At 35.0% G+C, this 26043-nt stretch overlaps 1 protein-coding gene across 1 annotated transcript in view; it reads left to right on the plus strand.

Moving 5' to 3' along the window:
• iqgap3 (IQ motif containing GTPase activating protein 3) overlaps nt 1-24692 on the plus strand; it is a 109953-nt gene extending 85261 nt beyond the window's left edge. Inside the window, exons 29-38 of the mRNA XM_039752797.1 lie at nt 7578-7810; nt 10585-10717; nt 11588-11690; nt 11867-12014; nt 12365-12452; nt 21257-21469; nt 21640-21806; nt 22360-22482; nt 23010-23121; nt 24371-24692. Of these exons, the coding sequence (XP_039608731.1) occupies nt 7578-7810; nt 10585-10717; nt 11588-11690; nt 11867-12014; nt 12365-12452; nt 21257-21469; nt 21640-21806; nt 22360-22482; nt 23010-23121; nt 24371-24481 (1431 nt within the window). The 3' untranslated portion in view covers nt 24482-24692. The remainder of the gene's footprint in view (nt 1-7577; nt 7811-10584; nt 10718-11587; nt 11691-11866; nt 12015-12364; nt 12453-21256; nt 21470-21639; nt 21807-22359; nt 22483-23009; nt 23122-24370) is intronic.
• Nucleotides 24693-26043: the final 1351 nt, after the last annotated feature.

Genomic DNA, 26043 nt, shown 5'->3' on the forward strand with positions numbered 1-26043 from the left:
GTGTGTGTGTGTGTGTGTGTGTGTGTGTGTGTGTGTGTGTAAAAATTTATGTATATTTGGGCTGTCACTCCATTTCAGTTTTTAATCACAATGAGTTGCAAAGTGTCAATTGCATGTTTAGCTAAGGTAGTTCAGAAGGGTCCAATACTCCTCTGTGAATGTAACTGCTGTACAATTTTTTAGCTGATCAAACAGCAAGGACATGTGTCAAATAAATCCTTGATACATGATATAATTGGCCCATGTTAAGGTAATATGTAAGTAACTGAAATTTTTTGAAATACTGCTACATACACATCTATACTAATAAAAGGCAAAGCCCTCAGCAGTATATATGTGTGTGTATATATATATATATATATATATGGGGAGAGAGAGAGAGAGATACACTCACCTAAAGGATTATTAGGAACACCTGTTCAATTTCTCATTAATGCAATTATCTAATCAACCAATCACATGGCAGTTGCTTCAATGCATTTAGGGGTGTGGTCCTGGTCAAGACAATCTCCTGAACTCCAAACTGAATGTCAGAATGGGAAAGAAAGGTGATTTAAGCGATTTTGAGAGTGGCATGGTTGTTGGTGCCAGACGGGCCGGTCTGAGTATTTCACAATCTGCTCAGTTACTGGGATTTTCACACACAACCATTTCTAGGGTTTACAAAGAATGGTGTGAAAAGGGAAAAACATCCAGTATGCGGCAGTCCTGTGGGCGAAAATGCCTTGTTGATGCTAGAGGTCAGAGGAGAATGGGCCGACTGATTCAAGCTGATAGAAGAGCAACTTTGACTGAAATAACCACTCGTTACAACCGAGGAATGCAGCAAAGCATTTGTGAAGCCACAACACGCACAACCTTGAGGCGGATGGGCTACAACAGCAGAAGACCCCACCGGGTACCACTCATCTCCACTACAAATAGGAAAAAGAGGCTACAATTTGCACAAGCTCACCAAAATTGGACAATTGAAGACTGGAAAAATGTTGCCTGGTCTGATTAGCCTCGATTTCTGTTGAGACATTCAAATGGTATAGTCAGAATTTGGCATAAACAGAATGAGAACATGGATCTATCATGCCTTGTTACCACTGTGCAGGCTGGTGGTGGTGTAATGGTGTGGGGGGATGTTTTCTTGGCACACTTTAGGCCCCTTAGTGCCAATTGGGCATCGTTTAAATGCCACGGGCTACCTGAGCATTGTTTCTGACCATATCCATCCCTTCATGACCACCATGTACCCATCCTCTGATGGCTACTTCCAGCAGGATAATGCACCATGTCACAAAGCTCGAATCATTTCAAATTGGTTTCTTGAACATGACAATGAGTTCACTGTACTAAAATGCCCCCCACCCCCTAAGGTCACCAGAACTCAACCCAATAGAGCATCTTTGGGATGTAGTGGAACGGGAGCTTCGTGTCCTGGATGTGCATCCCACAAATCTCCATCAACTGCAAGATGCTATCCTATCAATATGGGCCAACATTTCTAAAGAATGCTTTCAGCACCTGGTTGAATCAATGCCACGTAGAATTAAGGCAGTTCTGAAGGTGAAAGGGGGTCAAACACCGTATTAGTATGGTGTTCCTAGTAATCCTTTAGGTGAGTGTATATATGTATGTATATATATGTATGCATGTTATGTAATATATTTATAAAAACCGGATTCCAAAAAAGTTGGGACATTATACAAATCGTGAATAAAAACTGAATGCAATGATGTGGAGGTGCCAACTTCTAATATTTTATTCAGAACAGAACATAAATCGCGGAACAAAAGTTTAAACTGAGAAAATGTATCATTTTAAGGGAAAAATATGTTGATTCAGAATTTCATGGTGTCAACAAATCCCAAAAAAGTTGGGACAAGGCCATTTTCACCATTGCGTGGCATCTCCCCTTCTTCTTATAACACTCAACAGACATCTAGGGACCGAGGAGACCAGTTTCTCAAGTTTAGAAATAGGAAAGCTCTCCCATTCTTGTCTAATACAGGCCTCTAACTGTTCAATCGTCTTGGGCCTTCTTTGTCGCACCTTCCTCCTTATGATGCGCCAAATGTTTTCTATAGGTGAAAGATCTGGACTACAGACTGGCCATTTCAGTACCCGGATCCTTCTCCTGCGCACCCATGATGTTGTGATTGATGCAGAATGTGGTCTGGCATTATCTTGTTGAAAAATGCAGGGTCTTCCCTGAAAGAGATGACGTCTGGATGGGAGCATATGTTGTTCTAGAACCTGAATATATTTTTCTTCATTGATGGTGCCTTTCCAGACATGCAAGCTGCCCATGCCACACGCACTCATGCAACCCCATACCATCAGAGATGCAGGCTTATGAACTGAGCGTTGATAACAACTTGGGTTGTCCTTGTCCTCTTTGATCCGGATGACATGGCGTCCCAGATTTCCAAAAAGAACTTCGAATCTGACTCGTCTGACCACAGAACAGTCTTCTATTTTGCCACACTCCATTTTAAATGATCCCTGGCCCAGTGAAAACGCCTGAGCTTGTGGATCTTACTTAGAAATGGCTTCTTCTTTGCACTGTAGAGTTTCAGCTGTATATTATATATATTATATATTATACTAGCAAAATACCCGCGCTTCGCAGCGGAGAAGTAGTGTGTTAAAGAAGCAATGAAAAAGAAAAGGAAACATTTTGAAAATAACGTAACATGATTGTCAATGTAATTGTTTTGTCACTGTTGTGAGTGATGAGTGTTGTCATATATATATATATATATATATTTACACACATAAACATATATATATGTACATATCTATACATATACACATATATACATACATATATATATATATATACATACATACACACACACATATATATACATATACATACATATATACACACACAGCTATTTCGTATCAGTGCAATACGCTGCTTGTTAAAACGGATGACTCCCGCTCTTACGTGCAAGTCTGCGTGGATATTATGAACTATCGTATTTGTTCAAGTTCTATTTAAATTTTAAATAGAAGGAATTTTTATTTAGTCGACAGAAATATCTTTGGTAGGAATGGTAAAACAGACAGGAATATTATTCTGAATAAATCAACTCAAACCTTAAACAACTTATAATATTTTGCTCTCCATAAAAATATATCCTATCTAAATTATACAAGTTAGAAATAAAGTAAACGTTAAAAGAACAAACATTCAAATTTCTTTACTCTTATGTAATTTTATATAAAAAATAAACTTAGATTTTAAATATCCCAAAAGATTTTGCTCTCCATAAAAATATATCCTGTCAAAATTATACAAATTCAAATATGAACATGCTGCATAACAAAACCTGGAAATATAAATAAAATGTGTTCCTTTCAGCAATAACAAATCAAATCATTCAGTTGTCTTTGCTCATATGTCATTTTAGAGCTGGACGCCTGGCATCTTTTTTTGGCCAACAGTTCGTTTCTGTTTGGTGTGAGGTTCTGTGTTGTGGAGATTCTCAGGATGGATTGCAGGTGCTCATCAGTGAGGCGACTCCTGTGTGCTGTTTTGTTAGTCTTTATCACTGAGAAGAGCTTCTCACACAGATATGTGCTACCAAACATGCACAAGGTTCGAGCCGCATGTAGACGGACTTTTTGTTCTTCAAAGTCACCAAAGCGCCGTGCAAACTCAGTGCAGCAGCGCCAGTTTATCAGCAAAGTGCGATTTGGGAACACCGTAGTGACGACTTGGTTTAACATTACTTGGCAACAGGGAAAGTGGGGCAAGGTGCATTTGTGTCTCCCATAAAAGCAGCTTCACTTGAAATCACTTTGTGATTGTGCACGGGTTAAAACGTCCGCTGAAGTGTCAGATTCTTATTTAATTATGCTGCTTTCTGTATCTTCTGCATTGCATTCAGGTTACCCTGATGTTTTGTCTCATAGTGCCGCCTTAGATTAAATTCTGTAATTACAGCCACATTAGCTCCACAAATGAGACACACGGGTTCAGTAAACATATACTCAGCCTCCCATCGGTTTTAAAGGCTCTATTTTCAGAATCAACTTTTCTCTTCAGCATCGTGTGAGCTAGCTTCGCAATAACTTGCAGCATCATAAGGTAGACTTGATTAACGCGGTAAGTGTTCGGCAAGGCAGCTGAAGCGCTGCATTATGGGATCTGTAGTTTATTGTGTTACCAGCGCTTCATATACCCGGGCTTTAATAACAATAATACAGTATATAAAATGATCTCGGGCGGATATAATTACACGCTGGCCGGATGTGGCCCGCTGCCCTTGAGTTTGACACATATGGACTAAATAGAACTTGAAAAGATATATTTTTCAAATGTGATCGCGCAATTCAGATAGAGTTGACGCAAGACTACAGCCTGCATGCCTCAATAAGTCATCCTCCCTCGCTCTTACTTTTTACCGCTCATCTAATGAATACACTGAGTATGGCTTTACCAAAACAATCATTGATGGCTAATAAAGTATCCATTATTCGAGTATGTAGATCGGGATATATATATATACATATATATATATACCCGCGTATCGCAGCGGAGAAGTAGTGTGTTAAAAAGCTAGAAAAAGAAAAGGGAACATTTTAAAAATAACGTAACATGACTGTCAATATACAGTATTTGTTTTGTGAGTGTTACTGAGTGTTGCTGTCATCAAGGATTTGATTATCATTATTTCTTTCAATCAGGTTCGTATTTGTAGGATGTGTTGTGTTCAAGTTACATTCCGTGTTTGTCAATCGCTGTAAAGATGACAGGTTTCATTCATCGATTCGTTTCTTACTGCATCAATAAACAGCTCGTCTTCTTCTTTATCTGAGACCTGACACACTGCATGCACGGGTTTTTTACACTGTCTTCCTTTAGCGGACATTGACTTTTTCCAACGTGTGCTTTGTTTCCGCAGTAGTTGGATTTATGAATATGCTTATATGTATCAGACGCTTCATATTTTTTGCTGCCTTTTCAATTGTGTAATTCGGTTTTGTTCAGCGCTTTGGAACTGTTGCTTTTATCTGTGCACGCGCCAGTTCACGGAGCACTCGGTGTACATGCATCGAAGGTTCCCAGCTGTGCTGGTGCCATCTCGCTATGTCCATGGCTGTATTTAATGTTACCTTAGTCCTGGCACTTAAAACTTTCTCTCGCAGTTTCGCTGAGTTTGTGTCAAACACCACCCTGACCATCTCATCTTCCTCTCCATAAGCACAGTCCTTCACCCGTGAATATTTACCCGTGGCAGTTTGCTATTGGATTGCCGCTGACGGACGGCCTTATATGGGCAGGCACTAAATTACAAACGCCAGCGCAGCCTGTCTATGAACTTAATTTAAAGTGTAGGTTTACATCGTGCTTTGTTTCCGAAGTAGCAGAACTCATGAATATGGTTGTATATGTCACTCGCCGCTTCTTATTGTTTCGCTGCCTTCTCAATTATATAATGCATGTTTTCTTCAGCGCTTTTTGAGGTCTTCCTGGTTTTCTATGTACTGCGTGATTACGTGGGGGCGTGATGATGTCACACGAAACTCCGCCCCACGGCGTTGAAGCTCATCTCCATTACAGTAAATGGAGAAAACTGCTTCCAGTTATGACCATTACGCGTAGAATTTCGATATAAAACCTGCCCAACTTTTGTAAGGAAGCTGTAAGGAATGAACCTGCCAAATTTCAGCCTTCCACCCACACGGGAAGTTGGAGAATTAGTGATGAGTGAGTGAGTGAGGGCTTTGCCTTTTATTAGTATAGATACATATATATATTATATATTATATACATATATATTATATATAATATACATATATATATTATATATATATAATATACATATATATGTATATAATATATATGTATATTGTATATAATGTATATGTATATTGTATATAATACATATATATATACACACATACATACACATATATATGTGTGTATATATGTGTACACATACATACATATATACTCTTTCACTGGTGTGAAAAACTATTTGCCCCCTTCCTGATTTCTTATTCTTTTGCATGCTTGTCACACAAAATGTTTCTGATCATCAAACACATTTAACCATTAGTCAAATATAACACAAGTAAACACAAAATGCAGTTTTTAAATGATAGTTTTTATTATTTAGGGAGAAAAAACAATCCAAACCTACATGGCCCTGTGTGAAAAAGTAATTGCCCCCTGAACCTAATAACTGGTTGGGCCACCCTTAGCAGCAATAACTGCAATCAAGCGCTTGTGATAACTTGCAATGAGTCTTTACAGCTCTGGAGGAATTTTGGCCCACTCATCTTTGCAGAATTGTTGTAATTCAGCTTTATTTGAGGGTTTTCTAGCATGAACCGCCTTTTTAAGGTCATGCCATAGCATCTCAATTGGATTCAGGTCAGGACTTTGACTAGGCCACTCCAAAGTCTTCATTTTGTTTTTCTTCAGCCATTCAGAGGTGGATTTGCTGGTGTGTTTTGGGTCATTGTCCTGTTGCAGCACCAAGATCGCTTCAGCTTGAGTTGACGAACAGATGGCCGGACATTCTCCTTCAGGATTTTTTGGTAGACAGTAGAATTCATGGTTCCATCTATCACAGCAAGCCTTCCAGGTCCTGAAGCAGCAAAACAACCCCAGACCATCACACTACCACCACCATATTTTACTGTTGGTATGATGTTCTTTTTCTGAAATGCTGTGTTCCTTTTACGCCAGATGTAACGGGACATTTGCCTTCCAAAAGTTCAACTTTTGTCTCATCAGTCCACAAGGTATTTTCCCAAAAGTCTTGGCAATCATTGATGTTTCTTAGCAAAATTGATACGAGCCCTAATGTTCTTTTTGCTTAACAGTGGTTTATGCGTCTTGAAATCTGCCATGCAGGCCGCTTTTGCCCGTCTCTTTCTTATGGTGGAGTCGTGAACACTGACCTTAATTGAGGCAAGTGAGGCCTGCAGTTCTTTAGACGTTGTCCTGGGGTCTTTTGTGACCTCTCGGATGAGTCGTCTCTGCGCCTTGGGGTAATTTTGGTCGGCCGCCACTCCTGGGAAGGTTCACCACTGTTCCATGTTTTTGCCATTTGTGGATAATGGCTCTCACTGTGGTTCGCTGGAGTCCCAAAGCTTTAGAAATGGCTTTATAACCTTTACCAGACTGATAGATCTCAATTACTTCTGTTCTCATTTGTTCCTGAATTTCTTTGGATCTTGGCATGATGTCTAGCTTTTGAGGTGCTTTTGGTCTACTTCTCTGTGTCAGGCAGCTCCTATTTAAGTGATTTCTTGATTGAAACAGGTGTGGCAGTAATCAGAAACATTAGAATAAGAAATCAGTAAGGGGGCAAATAGTTTTTCACACCACTGTATATATATGTAGATATAAATGTATGTGTTTATATATATATATATATATATATATATATATATATATATATATATATATAAAATATATATGTATGTGTGTGTGTGTGTATGTGATATATATATATATGTGTGTATATATATATGTGTATGTGTGTATGTATATATATATGTATTCTACAAAGTATAACATTTCAGGGATGTATTTTTTTATTCCCTCCCCTCTTCTTCTACAGATTGTGGGAAATTTGCTTTATTACCGGTATATGAATCCAGCTGTGGTAGCACCAGATGGTTTTGACATTGTGGATTACTCTGCTGGTGCTGTTTTACATCCGGATCACAGACGTACACTTGGATCCATTGCACGGGTGCTACAGCATGCTGCTGCTAATAAGCTATTCGAGGGGGATAGTGCCCATCTACAGGCTCTCAATGATTATATCTCGCAGACTCATCTGCGTTTCAGGTATTAATTTCTGATTAAGATATGATAGGCAATCCACAATTATTTACCTACTTGTTACAGTTAAGTAGCTCTGACAGCCAATCATTGACAACATCAGTCATGGTTTAAAAAGGCTCAGAGAAGAGTGCAAACTGAGTACCTGTGACTTTAAACATGAAACTGATGTGATGGGTGGTGTATTATGGGACACCTTTGAAAAGTGTTGAATTTTCTTTAATTAAAGATAAATAAATTAGAAGAACATATCACAAAGGCAGAAGCAGTCCTTTCAGCTGTTGATTGATAAAACAGTAGTTGATCTACAAAAATTAAAAAAAAAAAAAAAATGCATCTTTAATGTACTATTGAGAATGCAAAAGAAGTTTTGTGGCAATGTATAGCAGACCAATGTCTAAGTACATTATGGTTATGTATTAAATTAAATATTTAAAACATTATTCACATTAAAAAAATATAAATGTATTAGTTTGTGAACTTCATACTTGAAAAACTTCAAAACAAGTAATTATTCAGTTGCAATATTAAGCACATTTGGCAGCAATTGGAAATTATATACAAAAACATAATTGTTAGAATATACAGTACATTTACGGTATATTCAAACATATATTGCACATTTAGCAGTCAAATAGAAAGCTGCAGTATCTGTCACTGTTGTGTTGCTCCGTTTTCACTCCTACTGAATTAGTATAAACTTACTGGAATGTCTGAATACACAATACAGCTGGCCTTACAAGTCAATGTCATTTAAATGGACTAACCTGTGCATTGATGCTATGAAAATTTTATAGTTTACACAGTCAGCCGATAATGAGCTTGACAGTGTCGTTATTTGCACAGGAGTGCTGTCTGTTGTGCCAATGCCATTTGTAAAGCTTGAATAACCTTATTTAGTGTTAGTGTTACAGCTTTGCATGAATGCATTTTGCAAAATTCACTTGCCACTTGCATTTAAAGGTTTTGTAGTCACTGTGTTTTCTGTAAAATGAAGGTTTTTGTTGAAGTGCCTTGATTATTTGTAAAACATGCTAGTAGGACAGTAATATACCCACAGCTAATATTCTTGCAAATTTTGAGCAGTGACGATTAGCAATATTTCAGAAAAATGTATTCATAAATTGTATTCTAATTTTGATCACCACTGTATTACATTACTATGAACTTTTTTTTTTGTTCTATTTAGGGTTTGTGGTTTACTATCTTAGAATTGGTAGTTTATAACTGATCATTTAAACATTATGGAAGATACCTTTTTTTTAACCTATTTTTGATTACTATATCCTATAGTCTGTCACTAACATAAAGCAGTGGTAACGAACAGTGTAATTTAATTATGGTATTATTTTATTAATTCTTGTTGGTTTTAAATGAACAGTTTTTACTATCTTAGAATTGGTAGTTTATAACTGATCATTTAAACATTATGGAAGATACCTTTTTTTAACCTATTTTTGATTACTATATCCTATAGTCTGTCACTAACATAAAAAAGCAATGGGAACGAACAGTGTAATTTAATTATGGTATTATTTTATTAATTCTTGTTGCTTTTAAATGAACAGTTTAGCTTTTAGTCTTTTACAACTTTGCAGCGAACATCAGGTTCATTTAAACGATAGTGTAGATAAGATTGCAGCAAAATGAGAAATCCTTAAAAAATTAAAACACTGAACCTTTCTCTGAGGTTTTGTTTTTCATCAAATGTTAATTTCATGATATCTCGATCCATAACACTACTTTAGTCTGATCTGTACCAATATAAATATGATGCTTAAGACATATTTGGTTGAACCAAAATCAGCTCAGATAATCCCACCTTGTCAATTTAAGTGACGCTTACGCCCTGAGCATGCTGTGTTGAACACCCTCCAAGGTTCCTCAGGTTTGGTCTTGGAGTGACACAGTGGCCGCAGACTTTTGTTTTCTTACCTAATTTCCTAAGAAGAACTCAACCATGGCTGGTAAAAGAACTTGTTTAATTATATGGCTTTCATTTTGCCACACTAGGTAATTTTTTTGATTATAGACACTTGCTTTTCAAGGGTATCATCGAAGTGACTTGTGGCTCTGAAGAGTAGTAAATCTCAGTTATTTGCATTTTACATTCTACTTCTTTCCAAATATTCAGACAGATACTTCATGATGAAAACAGAGTGGTATAAATGAGACCAAATATTGTGAGATGGTTGGCCCATTTGTCATTCAAATCTCATTGTTAATTGATAGGTTATTAAAAGGAATTAAAAATGGATGGAATCTTCAAAGGCAAGTTAACTAAAATAGAACACAAAAATTTTGCATGAGTAGTAATTGGCTTTAGCAGCAATCATTTTCTTCTAATTAAGCAATTCTAAGTAAACAAAAACTTGTAACTGCTGTGGCTTTCCAGTACCTAGCTACAGAGGATCTCTGCTTTAGAGAGTTCATCTTAGTAATGAGAACAGTTCTTGTTTATTCAGTACAAGACTTGGGTATTCTGGACTGTGTATTTCATTTGAAGCTAGACAGTTTACTGTAGTATACATGCATAAGGCTCATTAAGGATTTTGTTCTGGTATGGTAGAATTTTATCATATTGAATGTTATAAAGTATTTCACTGAATAAAATTAACTAAACAGTGTTTCTCAGTTTTTAGTACTGTATCTTAATAACAGAACACATTTTGAGAATGTTTCTCTTCATTTTTTGACAAAGTGTTTATGTCAACAGTATACCCTGTGATATTTGGTAAACATATTTTTTTTAACAGAAAATGTACTGTATTTGTTTAAAGGAAATTTTTTAAGGCAGCATGCGAAGTTCCTGATCCTGAAGAAAGATTCAATGTGAACGAATATTCAGAAATGGTGGCTCTCAACAAACCAGTCATCTACATAACTCTTGAAGAACTTATCAGCACTCATCGGGTATGTAACTAACATAATGTGTGTAGAGTAGAATAGAATTTCAAATGCGTTGTTAACATGTCCTTTGAGTTAAAAACAAACATGATATAAGCACATAGTTAATGCTTTAAAACAATGGAGGCCTAGCTTGTGTCCAGCAGGCAAAAATATAAAACTAAATAACATTTTTGCAATAAACTTTACATTAATTATTTTTAAATGTGGTAATCAGTTTCGTTTCATAGCACATTGTTAAGTGCTGCAGTCTTATGTACCTTGTGTTCTGTGTTCTAATCCTATTACTGGTTGTTTTCTTTTTGGACACTTCCTTCATACACACCAGTTTCCTCCTACATCAATGTAGAAATTGGCTTTAGGACAACTGCTGCTTCTCAATTATCTCTGTGTTGAATGTGTGTGCATGTCTGTGTGAAATAGACTGCCTTTCCAATTTCAGCTGGATCCTGCCTTCCACGCAGTATTTTTATGGTCATATTTGAAAGACATTTGCATATCCACAACCATCAATTGAATTAAGTGGGTTTAAGAATATAATTTAAAAAAAAATAAAATAAAATAAAATAATGCACATACCACTTACTTTACAGTGGCTTGGTTAGTATGAACGTCTTATTTTGGATATATTCTATTTCTGTACTTTACTAAAATTTTATTTTTATTCTTTTAGTTATTAATGAAACTGTGTCTATGAAATATAATAGCACGGCAAGTTTAAACTTTGATGCATTTTTTCTAATCAATATACCTAAAAATGTGTATTCAATTATAATGTGTTAATTTGTGGATCTTTTGTAATTATTGTTCATAGTCTTATTTGAAAATTTTGTTGTGCCTAGTTCAAAAATTTCAAACTTTTTTGCTTATTTTCAGCTATTATTAGAGCACCAGGACTTGATTGCTCCAGATAATGATGACCCCCTTCACGAGCTCTTAGATGACTTGGGAGAGGTCCCCACTGTGCAGTCACTTATTGGTAGGAGATTATAATCTCAGTTCTGCCAAAGTAGTTTTATGCCATATACACAACATTAAAGTATACTACTTTAATTACGGATAGTATGTTAAGAGTTTTGGGTATTTTAATATTACTATCTGGCACACATTATATTTCCTTCATATTCTGTATTCATGTTTTTCTACCATGTCTAGGAGAGAGTATGGTTCAACCCACTGATCCAAATGCTGAACAGTTACTGGCCAACTACGGCAAGATAGAAGTATCCCTAACATTGGCAAATAAGTTTGATATTTTCAAAAGCAGTGAAGATCAGCCAGATATAAAGGGACTTCTTCTGAGGTATATTAATAATCAACTGTAATTGAAGTAATGTAACCATTCAGAATGTGAAAAGGATTTTGTTGAACATTGCAATTCACCTAATTCAAAAAGTAATCAAATCTACTGTTTGCTTTTGCAATGTGAAATTTGTATGCACTTATAATAATAACTTTTGGGATATGATCACTTTTAAGCAATGACAAAGTACAGCAGTCTAAAATGTAGAATATAAGCAATAGCAAATCTTCATCTGTGATCTCTCAGATATGATGGATGAATCATTGTATGAATTAAAGTTTGCTCAGAAAAATGTATTCCTTTAATATATATTTTAAAAAAGTGATTCTGCTTGTGTTCTTCTCTTGTAGTACCAAACAGTTAATCATTGATGTAATCAAGGCTCAGCAAGGTGACTCCCTGCCTTTAATACTAAGGACAGCTGCATCTGTTGAGCAGGCAAGTACTTCAGAGTTAAGATAACATATTAATATATTTTTTCAATGCATAACAGTTGTTTACACATTTTTTATTGTCTTCAAATAAAGGTAGCTGAAAATCGGAAGATATTTGTACTTTTTGCTTTTGCCTCTAATACATATCCTTGGTTTCCCTGACATAGTGTACTTTAGAGTTGTGTTTAACATGATTCTCTTAAATCTTACTGTGTTTGCTCCGTCAATGGTATTATGAAGAAATCCTGAATGACTATTACTGAAACTCCCAAGGCTTCTGAGTTCTAGCTATAAATAAGCTCATGCATTTCTAACTGAAGAGAACTTTTGTATTCTGTTAAATTGCCTGCAGCTGAATATTATGAAAGTGGAATAGACAGTTCTCTATTAAGTGCTTTTTAGATCTGACTTTATTTTATACATTTTGTTTTAGACTGAATACATTGAATTTATTTCCCTGAATTGTTTTTGACTGTGGACTAGATTTTATATATTTTGTATTGCAGTAAGCCCCTCCAGAGCCCATTTTTATACTGTTTAAAACTGGGCTTTCATGGAGGGCAGGTAATGTCTTTTTTCTAATATTACCAGTTTATTTTGTGTGAAAACTGGCTAGATGTTTCAAAAGCTTTAGAGCAAATGTCTTCTGAAGCAATCATTTATCATTATTACAGCCACTTTCTGGACCTTTTAACTATTTATATGGCTTCTTTGGCCCAAATATTCAGTACTGAATAAAATTTATATTTATAATTTGTTGCTCAATGCCTTGCTGAATGATAGAGATTTGAAAGTTTATGGGACATCGGATGTCTTTTGGATCTGCACCACTGAGATGACACACATTTGAACCAGAAGAATATATTGAGAAGACATGGTGTAAGCATGAGTTAGTCCAGGGCTTTGGTTAGGAGAAGCAAGCTGACAATCAGTCAGGTTTAAGGCGTCAGACAATCATATTTATTAAAATATAACACTGAATTTAGTAGCCATCAAAGAATAAGCAGTGACAGAATCAGCAATAGATTCTAATTACTTCCTTTAGTGCTTTAAGTAATACAATTTTATTTATTTGTAATTGTACATAACTATAACGTAATAGCAATAACAGAAACCTGACTGAATCTTAAAGCAGCTGATGAATACAACATAAATGGATATACATCCAAGATAGGGAAGTGGTTTTAGGAGGGCATTTATGAAATAGACAATTTAAATATGAACATGTATTGCAAATGAAAAGTTAACCACAGTTTAGTAAGTTTAATTGGGACCTATTAAATAGATGCAGGACACTTTCAGTGTGTTACAGATTCCCTAAGGTAATTAATTGTGTGTTACAGTTTTAAAATGAATGTTTAGATGCAGATTTTATATACCAGTGAAAATGCAACAAATCGTGACACACTGTAACAGGAATTTATAGATGATTGGTTTTTTTCTAGCTAGTCTGTTAAAATAGCAATAAGAGGAAACAGTGATTTGGCAGAGCATAGTAAAGAAATTAAAGCTGTAAAATTTGGTTAAGTAAAAATTGAGTGGACACAGTAGTTATTGCTTCTGCTTTATGGAGTAAGTACAGTATCTTGTGTTCAAATCCAGCATCAGGTTGATATTTGGAGTTTGTATGTTCTTCCAGGCTATGTGTTGGGTATTTCTCCGAGTACTCTGGTTGTCTTACTGCAGCCCCAAAGGTCTGTATGTTAGGTTGATTGGCAACTCTAAGTTGGCCTTAATGGGAATAACTGAGTGTGTATGAAAGGGTGTGTATGTGTTTGTTTTGTTTATGATGGATTGATGCCCAGTGCTGCTTACATAAGCTCTAGCCCCTGTGGCTCTAAATTGGATTCTGTAAGTTTAAAAGTCGTGGCCACCAGGGGGTGCCCCAGCTCCCCAAACACCTGGTATAACACAGGCTTGGACACAAGTTCAGCAAACAAGATGATTTGTTTTCAATGATTTTAACTAAAAGCTGATAACATTCCATGCAATCGGGTCAAACTTAACAAAGCAAAGCAAATTTCAACCCTGACTCAAGAGAAATAAAGGAGAGCCAGCAACCAAAGCTAATCTATAAAATGAACAAGAAAGGAAGGGTATTCTTTTCCTCAAAATAGAAGCTTATTCTAAAGTGTTATTTATTAGATCTTAACATATTTTAAAAAGGTTTTGAGCAGATCTTCTAAAGGTGAGGCCCAAACATGTGGCCCAGTGAGGCTGGAGCTAGATTGCAACATTCACATGTTGAATCTTGCCCTGGAAAGATTTTGAACAATTTTAAACAAGATAAAGCACTCAATAAAAGATTTTAAGTTGAATTATTGAATGCTTTGCACATATTGTGCTAGAGTGTATTCTGTGCATGGCTATCTTCCATTCCTTTCCTGAAATATTAAGTGACAGATCCTTTTCCCCAAACTACTCTGGGATCTTTGGAAGGAAGGGATTTTAAAATATTTTTATAAATTGCATAGAAGCTATCTGAGTCTTCAAGTCTGATCAATGTTTCTTCTGGAATAGAACAAGGTGGGGAAAATTGGGCAAGTTCTATTTAGCAAAGTTTGTAGCTTGAAAGTAGTGGAAGAATTGTGTTGATGAGAAGTTGACTTTACACCATAATTGTTCGTATGATGTGAAGACATTATCTGTATACAAGTCTCTAAGTGTTATAATCCTGGACATTTTCCCGACATTAAATATTGTATGTATTTGAGAGGGTTGTTAAAGGTGGTTGTCATTTAGAGGTACAAAAGATAAGTTTATTTCTGTTCTACAGTGCTTTCTACATGGGTTCCATATTCTGAGAGAATGAAGGGCAATTGGATTATTAGTGTATTATTGGTAATTTATATTAACTAGGGCACAGAACAGGGAACATAAAGAAGAACTCCAAGAATTTGTGTGTATAGCAAACAAGACTTGTATATTTTCATTGATTTGTGTCAATTTCCAGGTCTTTATAGCTTGTATATTTGCTGCCCAGCAATAAAATTGAAAGTTAGGTAGTGTCATGCCCCCTTCTGCTTTTGGTAATTGTGTATGTGCAAATATGTGCAATATTGATCTTTGGGGTGTTAGATTTAATGGGTGAATATATTATATTAAACAAACATCAAAGGTTTGAATTTAAGTGTCTGCCTTTAATAAATCTGATTTGGTCTTGTGAGATTACAGAAGGATGCACTTTCTCAATCCTTTTGGGTAGAACTTTGGAGAGTATCTTAACATCATTATACAGAAGAGAGATTGGTCTGAAGGATGCAAATTGTACTAAGTCCTTATTTTTCTTAGGAAAGATGGTAGTTAATGCTTGGCAAAATGTTTGAGGTAGAATTTTGTTGTCTTTATCTTCTATACACGTTGCTAATAATAGTAGAGTTAACTTATTTGAATTTTTTTTTTTTTATTAAACTCTGTAGCAATCAGGGACAGCTGCTTTCCCACTTTCAAGTGAGTTTATAGCATCTAGTAATTCTGAAAGTGTCAGAGGTTTATCCAGTTCCACAGCACTGAGTATCTTGCTGCAGTATCTGAAATGAAGCAAGAAACTTATTAGATTGTGTCTTAACTTCTAAAAACTTTGTAGAATATAACTACTTATAGTACTCTCTAAATGTGTAAGTTAGATTTTTAATGGTCAATAATTTAATCTCTGTTTGTGTTCTTGATTGCTGTTATTGCTTGTGGATTTGTTCAGCTAAGATCTTATTGGCCTTCTATCTGTGTTCATAATAATGAAGTCGCAATTTAAAAATTAGTTGCTCCATTTCTTTAGTAGTCAAGAGATTAAACTGTGATTGCAAAAACCTGTCTTTTCTTATAAAGTGCTTCATTTGGAGACCTGGTGTATTCTAGATCTATTCTGGTATTTACTGTATGCTGATTAACTCAGCTGTCTTCTTGGTTTCCAATTTATTTTTGTGAGAAAGATATGAAATGATCTGCTCTCCTAAATGCCTTCCGAGTTTCCCAGAGTGTTCCTGCTGAGACCTCTAAAGATGCATTTGTCTCAAAAAAAATAATCAATTTGCTTGGATATGAATTCTGTACAGTTGTCATCAGCTAATATCAGGGGGTTAAGACACTAGCTATGAGATGAGTGCGTAGGGCGCAGTAATTTAAGCTACATGATCAGAGATAATAGCATTGTAGTTACAAGATTTGAGAGTGGACAAAAATTATCTTCTATTAGGAAATAATCAATTCTTGAGTAACAATCATGTATGGGTGAGAAAGGAGTATGCTCTTGGGTTATGATTTAAAAACCTCCATTTGTCTGATCCATTATAACCTGTGCAATTACCTTTGTAGTATTAGTTGTTAATTGCTGTTGTAGCTGAGGGTCTATCCAGGTCTGGATTTAAAACACAAAGTATCCGGCCATTATAATTTTCTCCGTGTTCACATTAGGGATAGATGGAAATAGATTTTGGAAGAATGCTTTTGGTACATTGATATTAATCAAAATCCGTATTTAGTATTAGATAGATTGCCTGTCACCATGACATGTCGCCCTTTAGAATCAGATATCGCATCTGACACTATAAATGGAAAAACACTGTGTATTAAGATTCCCATACACCTGGTTTTCTTTGTATAGCTGGAGTGGAATATTTGGTCAGTCCACACTCTTTGCAACCTAAACCGGTCCTTGCTGAATAAGTGAGTCTGCTGTAAGAAAAACTATCTTGTCATTTAGACTTGTTAAGTGCGAGAGTACATTCTTTCTCTTTAATTCATGATTGAGACCCTTGACATTCCAGCTCACAAAGTTCACTATTTGGTCATAGAACTATTGTTTCTGAACTTTCGTTGACATTTTGTATTTTTAGGTTAAGGAAGTATATTGTTACGTATGATAGCGTTGACATAGATTTCATATTATTAACAAGTGATACATCTATGGAGTTTATTGTTATGTTGGCACTATTGGTTATAGGGGTATAAGGGATTAAAAAAAAAGAAGTAGCATTGCTGTCTTCATCTTCCAGCCCCATGCCTGAGCAACCCATCAGAATCAAAACCACCACAACTCCTCCCTCACCAACCACCAATTTTGCCCTTGAGCAAGTGAGGCAAACCAAATTTCACAAAGTTTCGGTTCTCTGACATGCTAAGAGACAGAGCATGTCTACAGCGAAAAAGAACCCCCCACCCCCTGGCAGCAGTGTAGAGGTTAAAACTGAGATATCTTGTAAAAATACAGTCCAAATACAATAAATTTAGGATATGATCTTGAAAAGTACAAATATAATAAACCAAGGGTATGATTTTAAAAAAAAAAAAAAAAAACTGTAAAAAGCTGGTTATGTAATTAAAGTTTAACAAAAAGTTAACAGTTGGTTACTTTGTGGTAGCCAGAGTGTCCATATAATTAACGGAAGAAATTTCAATATGATAACTGAAACTTAAACTGTCAATAGCTGTTTACCTTTTGGTAACCAATTAGCGATGATGTAGTCCTAAGTAGCCAAAATGTGCATATCAGTATTGAAGGAAATATCAATATAATAATTGCAGCTTGAAAAAAGGAAACTGATGGCTAAAAAGGAAATAAAATAAACAAAATTCTACTTGAACCTTGCATTCTGGACTGTTTGTAATGCCATAACTATGTATTATTTTGTCTTGCTGGAACATGATATGACTCATGATCATGTGTTTCAAAAGAATGATGGGATCTGTCTTCTTGGCTCTTTATCTGCTTCATCCACAGAACTAAAAACGTAAACCTGATCTTCAATAACCACTTTCAGTTTGGCAGGGTACAAGAGGCTGTATGTTTCAGGTCTATGTAGATGCTATATATTGCTGTAGATTGAGGAGTGTTTTGGCAGCTGTTGCAGGAGAGAAATCTGGGAAAATTATAAATGTGTTTTTTTTTTTCAAATATAACCTAGTCTTTCTGTCTGAGAAGGAACATGAAGTTTTGTTTGGCGTGCAGTGGAGGTATTTAATCCACATATATATGGTAGGATGCTGAGATCTCAATGTCTGATTTAAAGTCCTGCCTAGTTGTTTTACAGAATAGTTAAGCTATGAATTTCACTTTGGTTTGGACTTTCCCATTTTTCAGGACGATCTTCTATATCTATCTTTCAGTGCAGCCAGTTTGTCACTTTGCATCCTGATTTTTTTTATCCTTAGTGGTAGCCAATTGTTCAACTATTTCAAAATGGGGTGTAAACGTTGCTTAACATCTTCAGGGTGAGCACCAAGTACTCTAATTTTACTGTCAAACTTACTCCAATTTTCCTATATTTTTCATAAATTGTTTGTAGCATTTTTGTATGTTTTTGTATACTTAATATGTAAACGTATCTCCAGATCTTTTATCTCTTGATACTGTTTCTCATTTTTCTCGTTTAGGACCCTTATTTCTTTCTTTATTTCCCTATGGTCCTTCTTTATATCTTGCTTTATATCATTGATGTCCCCCTTGAGTGAGGCAATCCTTGCCTTCAGCTTAGAGGGTGCATTTCGATCATCCCTGATCTCCATCAGCAGAACCACAAGTCCATTGGGGGATGATGCGGAAGACTTGCAGGGTGTCTTAGCTGAAGTTGAATGAAAAGGCCATACTTGGCTTCAGTAGTCCTCCTGGAGTTGCCAAATACTCCTTGCCCTCCTCACTTGCAGTTTCGCTCCCACTAAGGGCTCGTTTATACTGCATGCTCAGAATGTGTACGTGCCCGCATCATGGCTGCCACGCGATCTCAGCATTCATTTGATGCGTCCTTTGAGCAGGTCCTCAGAAATTAACGCGACTCGTGTGCGAGTTGCAGTACCAGCAAAAAGTCGGGGGGCGCAGTGTGCTAAAAATTGGAATGTGACGTCAGAGTCTTTGTTTACTATCTACTTGTGACAGAAAGCCGCTTTGCACATCCTACAAGATCATGTGTGCGCGTTTCAATGTTTGATGAATGGTTCGATGTGGTGAAGCAAAATGGCGACATACAAATGCATTTGTGGTGCTTTTATATTCAAGCATCGCATATTCCCGATTGTAATGGCACGATACATTTTAAAAGTCTCACATACCATGTGTTGTGCCGTCTTTTTTATTTTTTTCCAACTTCAAAACAGCATCATAATGTACAGCTCTATTTGAGCCACTGAGAAAAAAAATTAAAGACATGGTGAAAACGTGTATTTTGTGATTAATGTGGAAGTTTCGTCTTTAATCTCCACTTAATGTCCACTTTAACTTCATAGTTTACTTCATCATTAAAGCAGACCATCGTAAACATCATCCCAATTTTTAATCGCTAAGGCAAGCAGCAATAGATCACTGCACAGAACACATTAAATTTATGATATTCCAACTCTCTGCACATTTAGAATTTTTAGATTTATACTTGATATCACTTTCATGATGAAGTGTATTAAAGTGTGTATGTTACATTTTACAGATAAATCGTTAATTTTGTTTAAATAATGAATACTGTTAATTGCACACATCGGGGTGACACGGTGGCAGAGTGGTAGCACTGCTGTCTCGCAGGGAGTCCTGTCGCTGGTATCCCCTGCTTGGATTCCACACTCTGCTCCAGTTTCCTTCCAAAGATATGCAGATTTGGGGATTTGGTGCTGCTAAAATGACGCTAGTGTATGTGTGTGCTTGTATTTACCTTGCGATGAGCTGAGGCCTCGTCCAGGGATTGTTTCTCACTCGTGCCCAATGCTTGCTGGAATGGACACATCCCTGGATTGATTTAATCACTAAACATCATTTTCAGAGATATATTGCGCTAAGGTGTCGTCGGAATTTAATGGGTATTCTAGGCAATTCACAGCATAGAGAAGCCGAACATGTTCTCGCCGTTATAATATCTTGTACTGCCACCTGGTGAATTCCTCCAGATTTGGAGCTATGACCTATAATGATAAACTGCAGGAATTAAAAAGAAAAAAAGTTTGAAAAAAGTCAGGTTTGGCTATACTTGGATAATTTAGTATTTTAAAAATAAAGATGCTCATCTACATTCTTTTATACTGCAGATTCATGAAAAGGTGACATTTGGCCAGGAAATAAACACTGAATTTTAATATATCTGTTGATCTGAGCTGTAGTTTAACAAAGATTTTGTTAATTTAGCACCTGTTTTAGAAAAGGTAGTGCAGACTTTTTTTTATTAGTGGACTACATTCATTTAATGTGGGCTGCAAAATCCTTTACATGTTCTATAGCTCTGCGATTGCCAGTGTGTGTGTGTTTAATAACTCTGTGATGTGCTGTGCCAGTAACATCATTTAGGGGAGGCCCAACAAATCAAGAAGGAAGGATCATTTATGGAACACACTCTTGATGTGCCAGAAGTAGTAGTAGTAGAGGAGACAAAGACAACAAAACTGATGGCTATTATGAACAATGCTGCATGTCTTCTCGATAAAACACTACCATTCAGTACTTTTAACCAATGAATTATTCCCCAGAGGAGTGTCAAGAAACCTTACTGGTGCTTTCTCATATACAGTATATATATATATATATATATATATATATATATATATATATATATATATATATACCAATGTTCTTTTATAATGCCTCACTATGACTGCTCTTACCTGGCTAATAATAAGACAAGTGTTTTCTTCTGTTTTGTAATTTTGTGTGTGTCTAAGTGGGGAATTTTGCTGTTGTGGTTTGTTATAATATTTACATAGTGCTAGAGCTTTTTTAAAAGCTAAATTTCTCCTTATTTTGGTAGTACTTTATTTATACCATCTATCTATTTTAGTGGTTTGTAAACTGGATTTGATTAAAATACATTCTTGGGTATACTTGCCTTTGTCATAATACAGGAGGCTGAACACTTTCGAATAATGCAGATAAGAGCTTTACAAGATGCCAGAAGTCCTGAGAAGTTGAAACGCAATCAGTCCATCATAGCTGATAGCAACTTATCCATGGAAGAGAAAAAAAGAAAGATCCTCCGTAATGTCCGCAAACTGGAAGCATTGGGTGTATTAGATTCACACACAAAATACACACAATTGCTCAATGACATTTCAAAGGTAACTTTTTTTTTTCTTAAACAGTCATTAGTCTGTCTCTATTGGGCAATTTCACCCCTGCAGCTAGATGTTAACAGACATACATTAGTAGAAATAATGATCTCTAAGGGCGAGAGAACATTTTTTTTTCTGAAATATAAATGATCTATTTAGCATCTGTTTCTTCCCAGGATATTCGAAACCAACGGAGATATAGACAGCGTAGACAAGCTGAACTGGTGAAGCTGAGACAGACTTTGCAGAGTTTGCATGCAAAAAGTGCATTTTATGGAGAGCAGATTGATTACTACAATCAATACATTAAGACATGCCTAGATAACTTGACCAGCAAAGAAAAGTAAGTTATTTACTACTTAAGAAGGCAGTTGTTACTACTGATGATGTTACCAGCTACACTAAAATGATGTACCAAAATTCAGTACAATATTTATGTATTTATTTATTTTTGAAGTTGCACCAATATGAACTTTAATTGCAATTCTAATCACTAGTGTCTGATTTATAGAAAAATGTACTCATTTTTGTGATGGGTTATAACATGGAATACTTTTTGGATTGTTTATGAATTATATCTTATTTTTTTTGTCCAATTGATTTGTGTTTTGTGTCCAAATAAATAAAATAAAATTAAAAAAAGAACAATTGCTGATTTGATGACATTTTAGTTTCCATAAGTTTCACATGGCCTATTGGAATAAAGCGGAAAAATTTATGAATAATTGAAAATGTTTTTGAAGATTAATTATCAAAGAGTAAACTACTCCTCAGTTATTTTCCAATTTACTATCTTCTATCCGTTGCTTGAGTCATAATAAATCTCTTCTTGTTTCATCTGTTAAATTCTGTACTTAAAAATATTGTTGTTGAGAAACAATCTCACTGTTCTCCAGAGTCAATAACAAAGCAGCAAATGGCAAAGGAAAGAAAGAGAAACGGCCAATATTAAGTTACACTGCTGCTCGGCTCCATGAGAAAGGGGTGCTTCTGGAGGTTGAGGACCTGCCAGTTAGTCAGTAAGTGAATTTTCAAACCTGCTGTACACAATGGAAATAAACACATTGCTAACTTTTAATATGATGAACATTTTATTAATATGATCAAAATTAGTATGCACTTATTGAAATTTTCCAGCTAAAAATCATAATTGTGTTATTTGATACTTTAATATTTTTTGTAGTGATGACAAAGCAAAAGTGTTTTAATTAAGGTTTTCATGGAGATAGCAGGATTCTTCATATAAAAGAGTTAAATGGGGCTAATGCTTAATAACAAAAATGTCAAAACATCCATAAAAAAAAAAATTCACAATTTGACGGAAAAAAAAAATCAAATTTGGGTTAAGTATTCCGTTAATAGCAAAATAATAATATCCTTATATAACACTCTGTACCTAACGGTATATAATGTAATTGCAAAAAATTTAATTAAATGTATAGTGTGGAAAGAAAATATGTTTTTTTGTCTAAAAGCTTAACTTCAATTGTTAAACTGAAAAGAAAAACCTTTAAAGCTGCTGTTTAATAAATTTTGCTCATGCCAGGTTTCGGAATGTCATATTTGATATTGTTCGTTGTGAGGAAGAAGTGGGAACTTTCCAAGTTAAAGCACGTTTCATGGGTGTAGATATGGAGAAGTTTCCATTACGGTATCAGGTATGTTGTGGTATTGTGCCACCAAAACTGGAAAAATATGACACATATTTTAGTAAATATGGTTGCTTTAGATGTTTGTGCAAATGGCCATTAAGAAATATATGTATACATCCAACAGCATATTTTAAAAGAAAGCTAACAGCTCACAGTGGGCACCTGCAATTGTTTTTCATATAATGCATGTACTTATTCCTTGAGATTTGCCTGTTAAAAAATAGTTTTATATTTTATTACTTTATATTGGAGTCTGGACTGTCCATGCACCATTATTGCTCTTCTTATTATCCCATGCAGTATATGGAGACAGAAATTGGACCTTCTTGAAATAAGGGTATAGAAAGTACCCAAAAAGATGCAGTGCTGCCTCTGTTTGCTTTATTTAACACTGCGTTTTCTGGAGGCAAATGGCATTTTGTGGGGCGAGTGCAGAATAAATTATCATAGGTTGCTCCATGAGCTCAGAGCTGGAGTCAGAAAACAACAGTTCACTGGCATAGAAGACCAGTTTGAGAAAACCAGATATGTTTTAAAAACCTAACACAATTTGTTTGTGGTAATAGCAGGACCTATATAGCTGGACCCATTTCTCATTAAATAAATGTGTTGTCCAGTATAATTTGATAGCATACATATTTTTGTACATCTGCAAATGTTGGTAAAAAAAAAATTGTACAGTAGTACTAACAGATATTCCATTTGGGTGGATGCCATAGCAAGTCAAATTAATGTGACCCTGAAAACATTGTGTGCAAAACTAGTAAACATTGATTCGGTTCTGTAGAATACTGTATAAGATAAATGTTACCAAGTAGTGTTTCCAACTGGATGTTATTGAGACTATTTATACAGATATCAAATGTTGAGGATGGTCTTTTATTGTGTGTAATGAGCTGAAAAGTAAATAGTACAGCACATTCTATTTAAATATTTCATTAGATATGTTTTAGTGGTGCAAGTACAGTAAATACTCTTGCATTTTTTTTTCAATTTGAATAAATATTTGAAAGAGCATCATGGCAATGTTGATCAAAATGCACTATGCAAAATCATAATAGATGCATTTTGATTTTTTTGGAAAATGGAGAAAAAGACCTCTTAAAATCACAATGGGGGAAATAAACTCATTTTAAAAATAATCATGTTTCAGGCTTCTGTAGAAAATGTACTTAGTATTTCTGGAATGTTAATCATTTTTGATAATATGACAGTTGCCAAGGTCTATATTAACTTTTTTGTTTTTTGTTATTAGGATCTGCTACAGTTACAATATGAGGGTGTGGCAGTAATGAAAATGCTCAAGGCAAAAGTCAACGTTAACCTTCTCATTTTTCTGTTAAATAAGAAGTTTTTCAAAAAGTGACATGCTAAAATGGCTCTTAGAATTTTACATTCAACAAGTCACGCCACAGTTAAGTGTTTTATGCAACAGAGAATGAAAAGATTGCTGGTGAGGCTGTTTTTACAATTTAGGCTTTAATAATGTGATTTTAAATTACACTATACTGAAAATGACACATGTGCTTCTTTGGATGGTTTATTAAATCTATCCAGTCTTTAAAGTATGGTTTTTTTTTTTTATTGAAAATACTTAAGAAGTATTTTTATAATATGCAATATGACAAGTGCTGTTTTCGGTAACCTGCTGGATGAATGATTACAGATTCATTGAGTAATTTATTTTTCAGGACAAGCCTGCCCTTGCAGTTCTTAGCCAGCAAGCAAGTGTGCTTGTAAGCCTAGGAATTAAGTGTTGTATCTGATTACAGCTGAATGTTAACATTACTATTTAAATATACGTACAATATTTTCTTTTTGCAGGGCTAAATTGTTACAATTTTCTATTAGTCTTGCATTTTGTAGACTCTATTTCCTAGGTCTTCATCTTCTACCAATTAAATCAGTTTACTTAATATGTTTTGGTACTAATACTATGCTTAAACTTTATTTCAGAGAGACATTTTTCAATAGAATTTAATATTTACCATTTCCTCACTGTAATATTCATGTATTAAGAAACTGTTTAATTTCATATCAGCTCCTTAATTTAAGAGTACTTTGTTTAGAAGCGATGGAACTTATCATTCCTGTACCACCTACGTTTGAGTCTTTTCTCACCACATGCAACACATACACTGCTGTATAAAGGATAACATGTTACTTATTTCACATTTTTGTCATTATTTATTAATCATTATACTCATGAATAGATTACTTGAAAATAATTCACAGTATATATCCTTGATGTAAAGCAATTTGTTGTGTTCATATTTCTTTAAGTGATATATAGCTATATTTGTAATGACATTGTTATGCCTTTATGACTTGATTAGTTTGCCATTTAAGTTGTCTTTTTTGATAACTTATATATGAAAGTATTTATTTCTACAGAATAATCTCCTTGTTGCAGTTGTTGTTTAGTTTCAACATTTTGCTCTTGTTCAGTGTTTGATAATTGTTAGCTAAGTAACTTCTCAATTTTTAACTAGCAGTAGTATATCAAGTTAACCACTTAGTGCAATTTTCCAATACCAGCACATTTCTTGGAGTTAAGATTTTGTAGATCCAAGACCAACTGGCAACAAACAGTGCACTTAACATTGCCAACACATACTCATATTAAATTCGAAATTTAAAAAAAATACAGAACAAATGCATGCTTATCATCTTGATCTGTGAGAAAGTTTCAGTAATAGACTTGTGCTATGTATCCGTGTGTGTGTGTGTATGTACATATATAATATATAAAATACAGTTTATAGAATGTATATAAACAAATCAGTATTTCATTAACACATACACACTATACTCCATACTGGGCAAAAAATGAATGGCTTTATTTTATTATTTTTTTTTTTTTTACAAGAATATTTTTTTAATTATTTTATAACACTATACTGTCCTCAAAAGATACCTGCAATCAAC

Source organism: Polypterus senegalus, chromosome 1, assembly GCF_016835505.1.
Source record: "Polypterus senegalus isolate Bchr_013 chromosome 1, ASM1683550v1, whole genome shotgun sequence".
Classification (NCBI taxonomy): Eukaryota; Metazoa; Chordata; class Cladistia; order Polypteriformes; family Polypteridae; genus Polypterus; species Polypterus senegalus.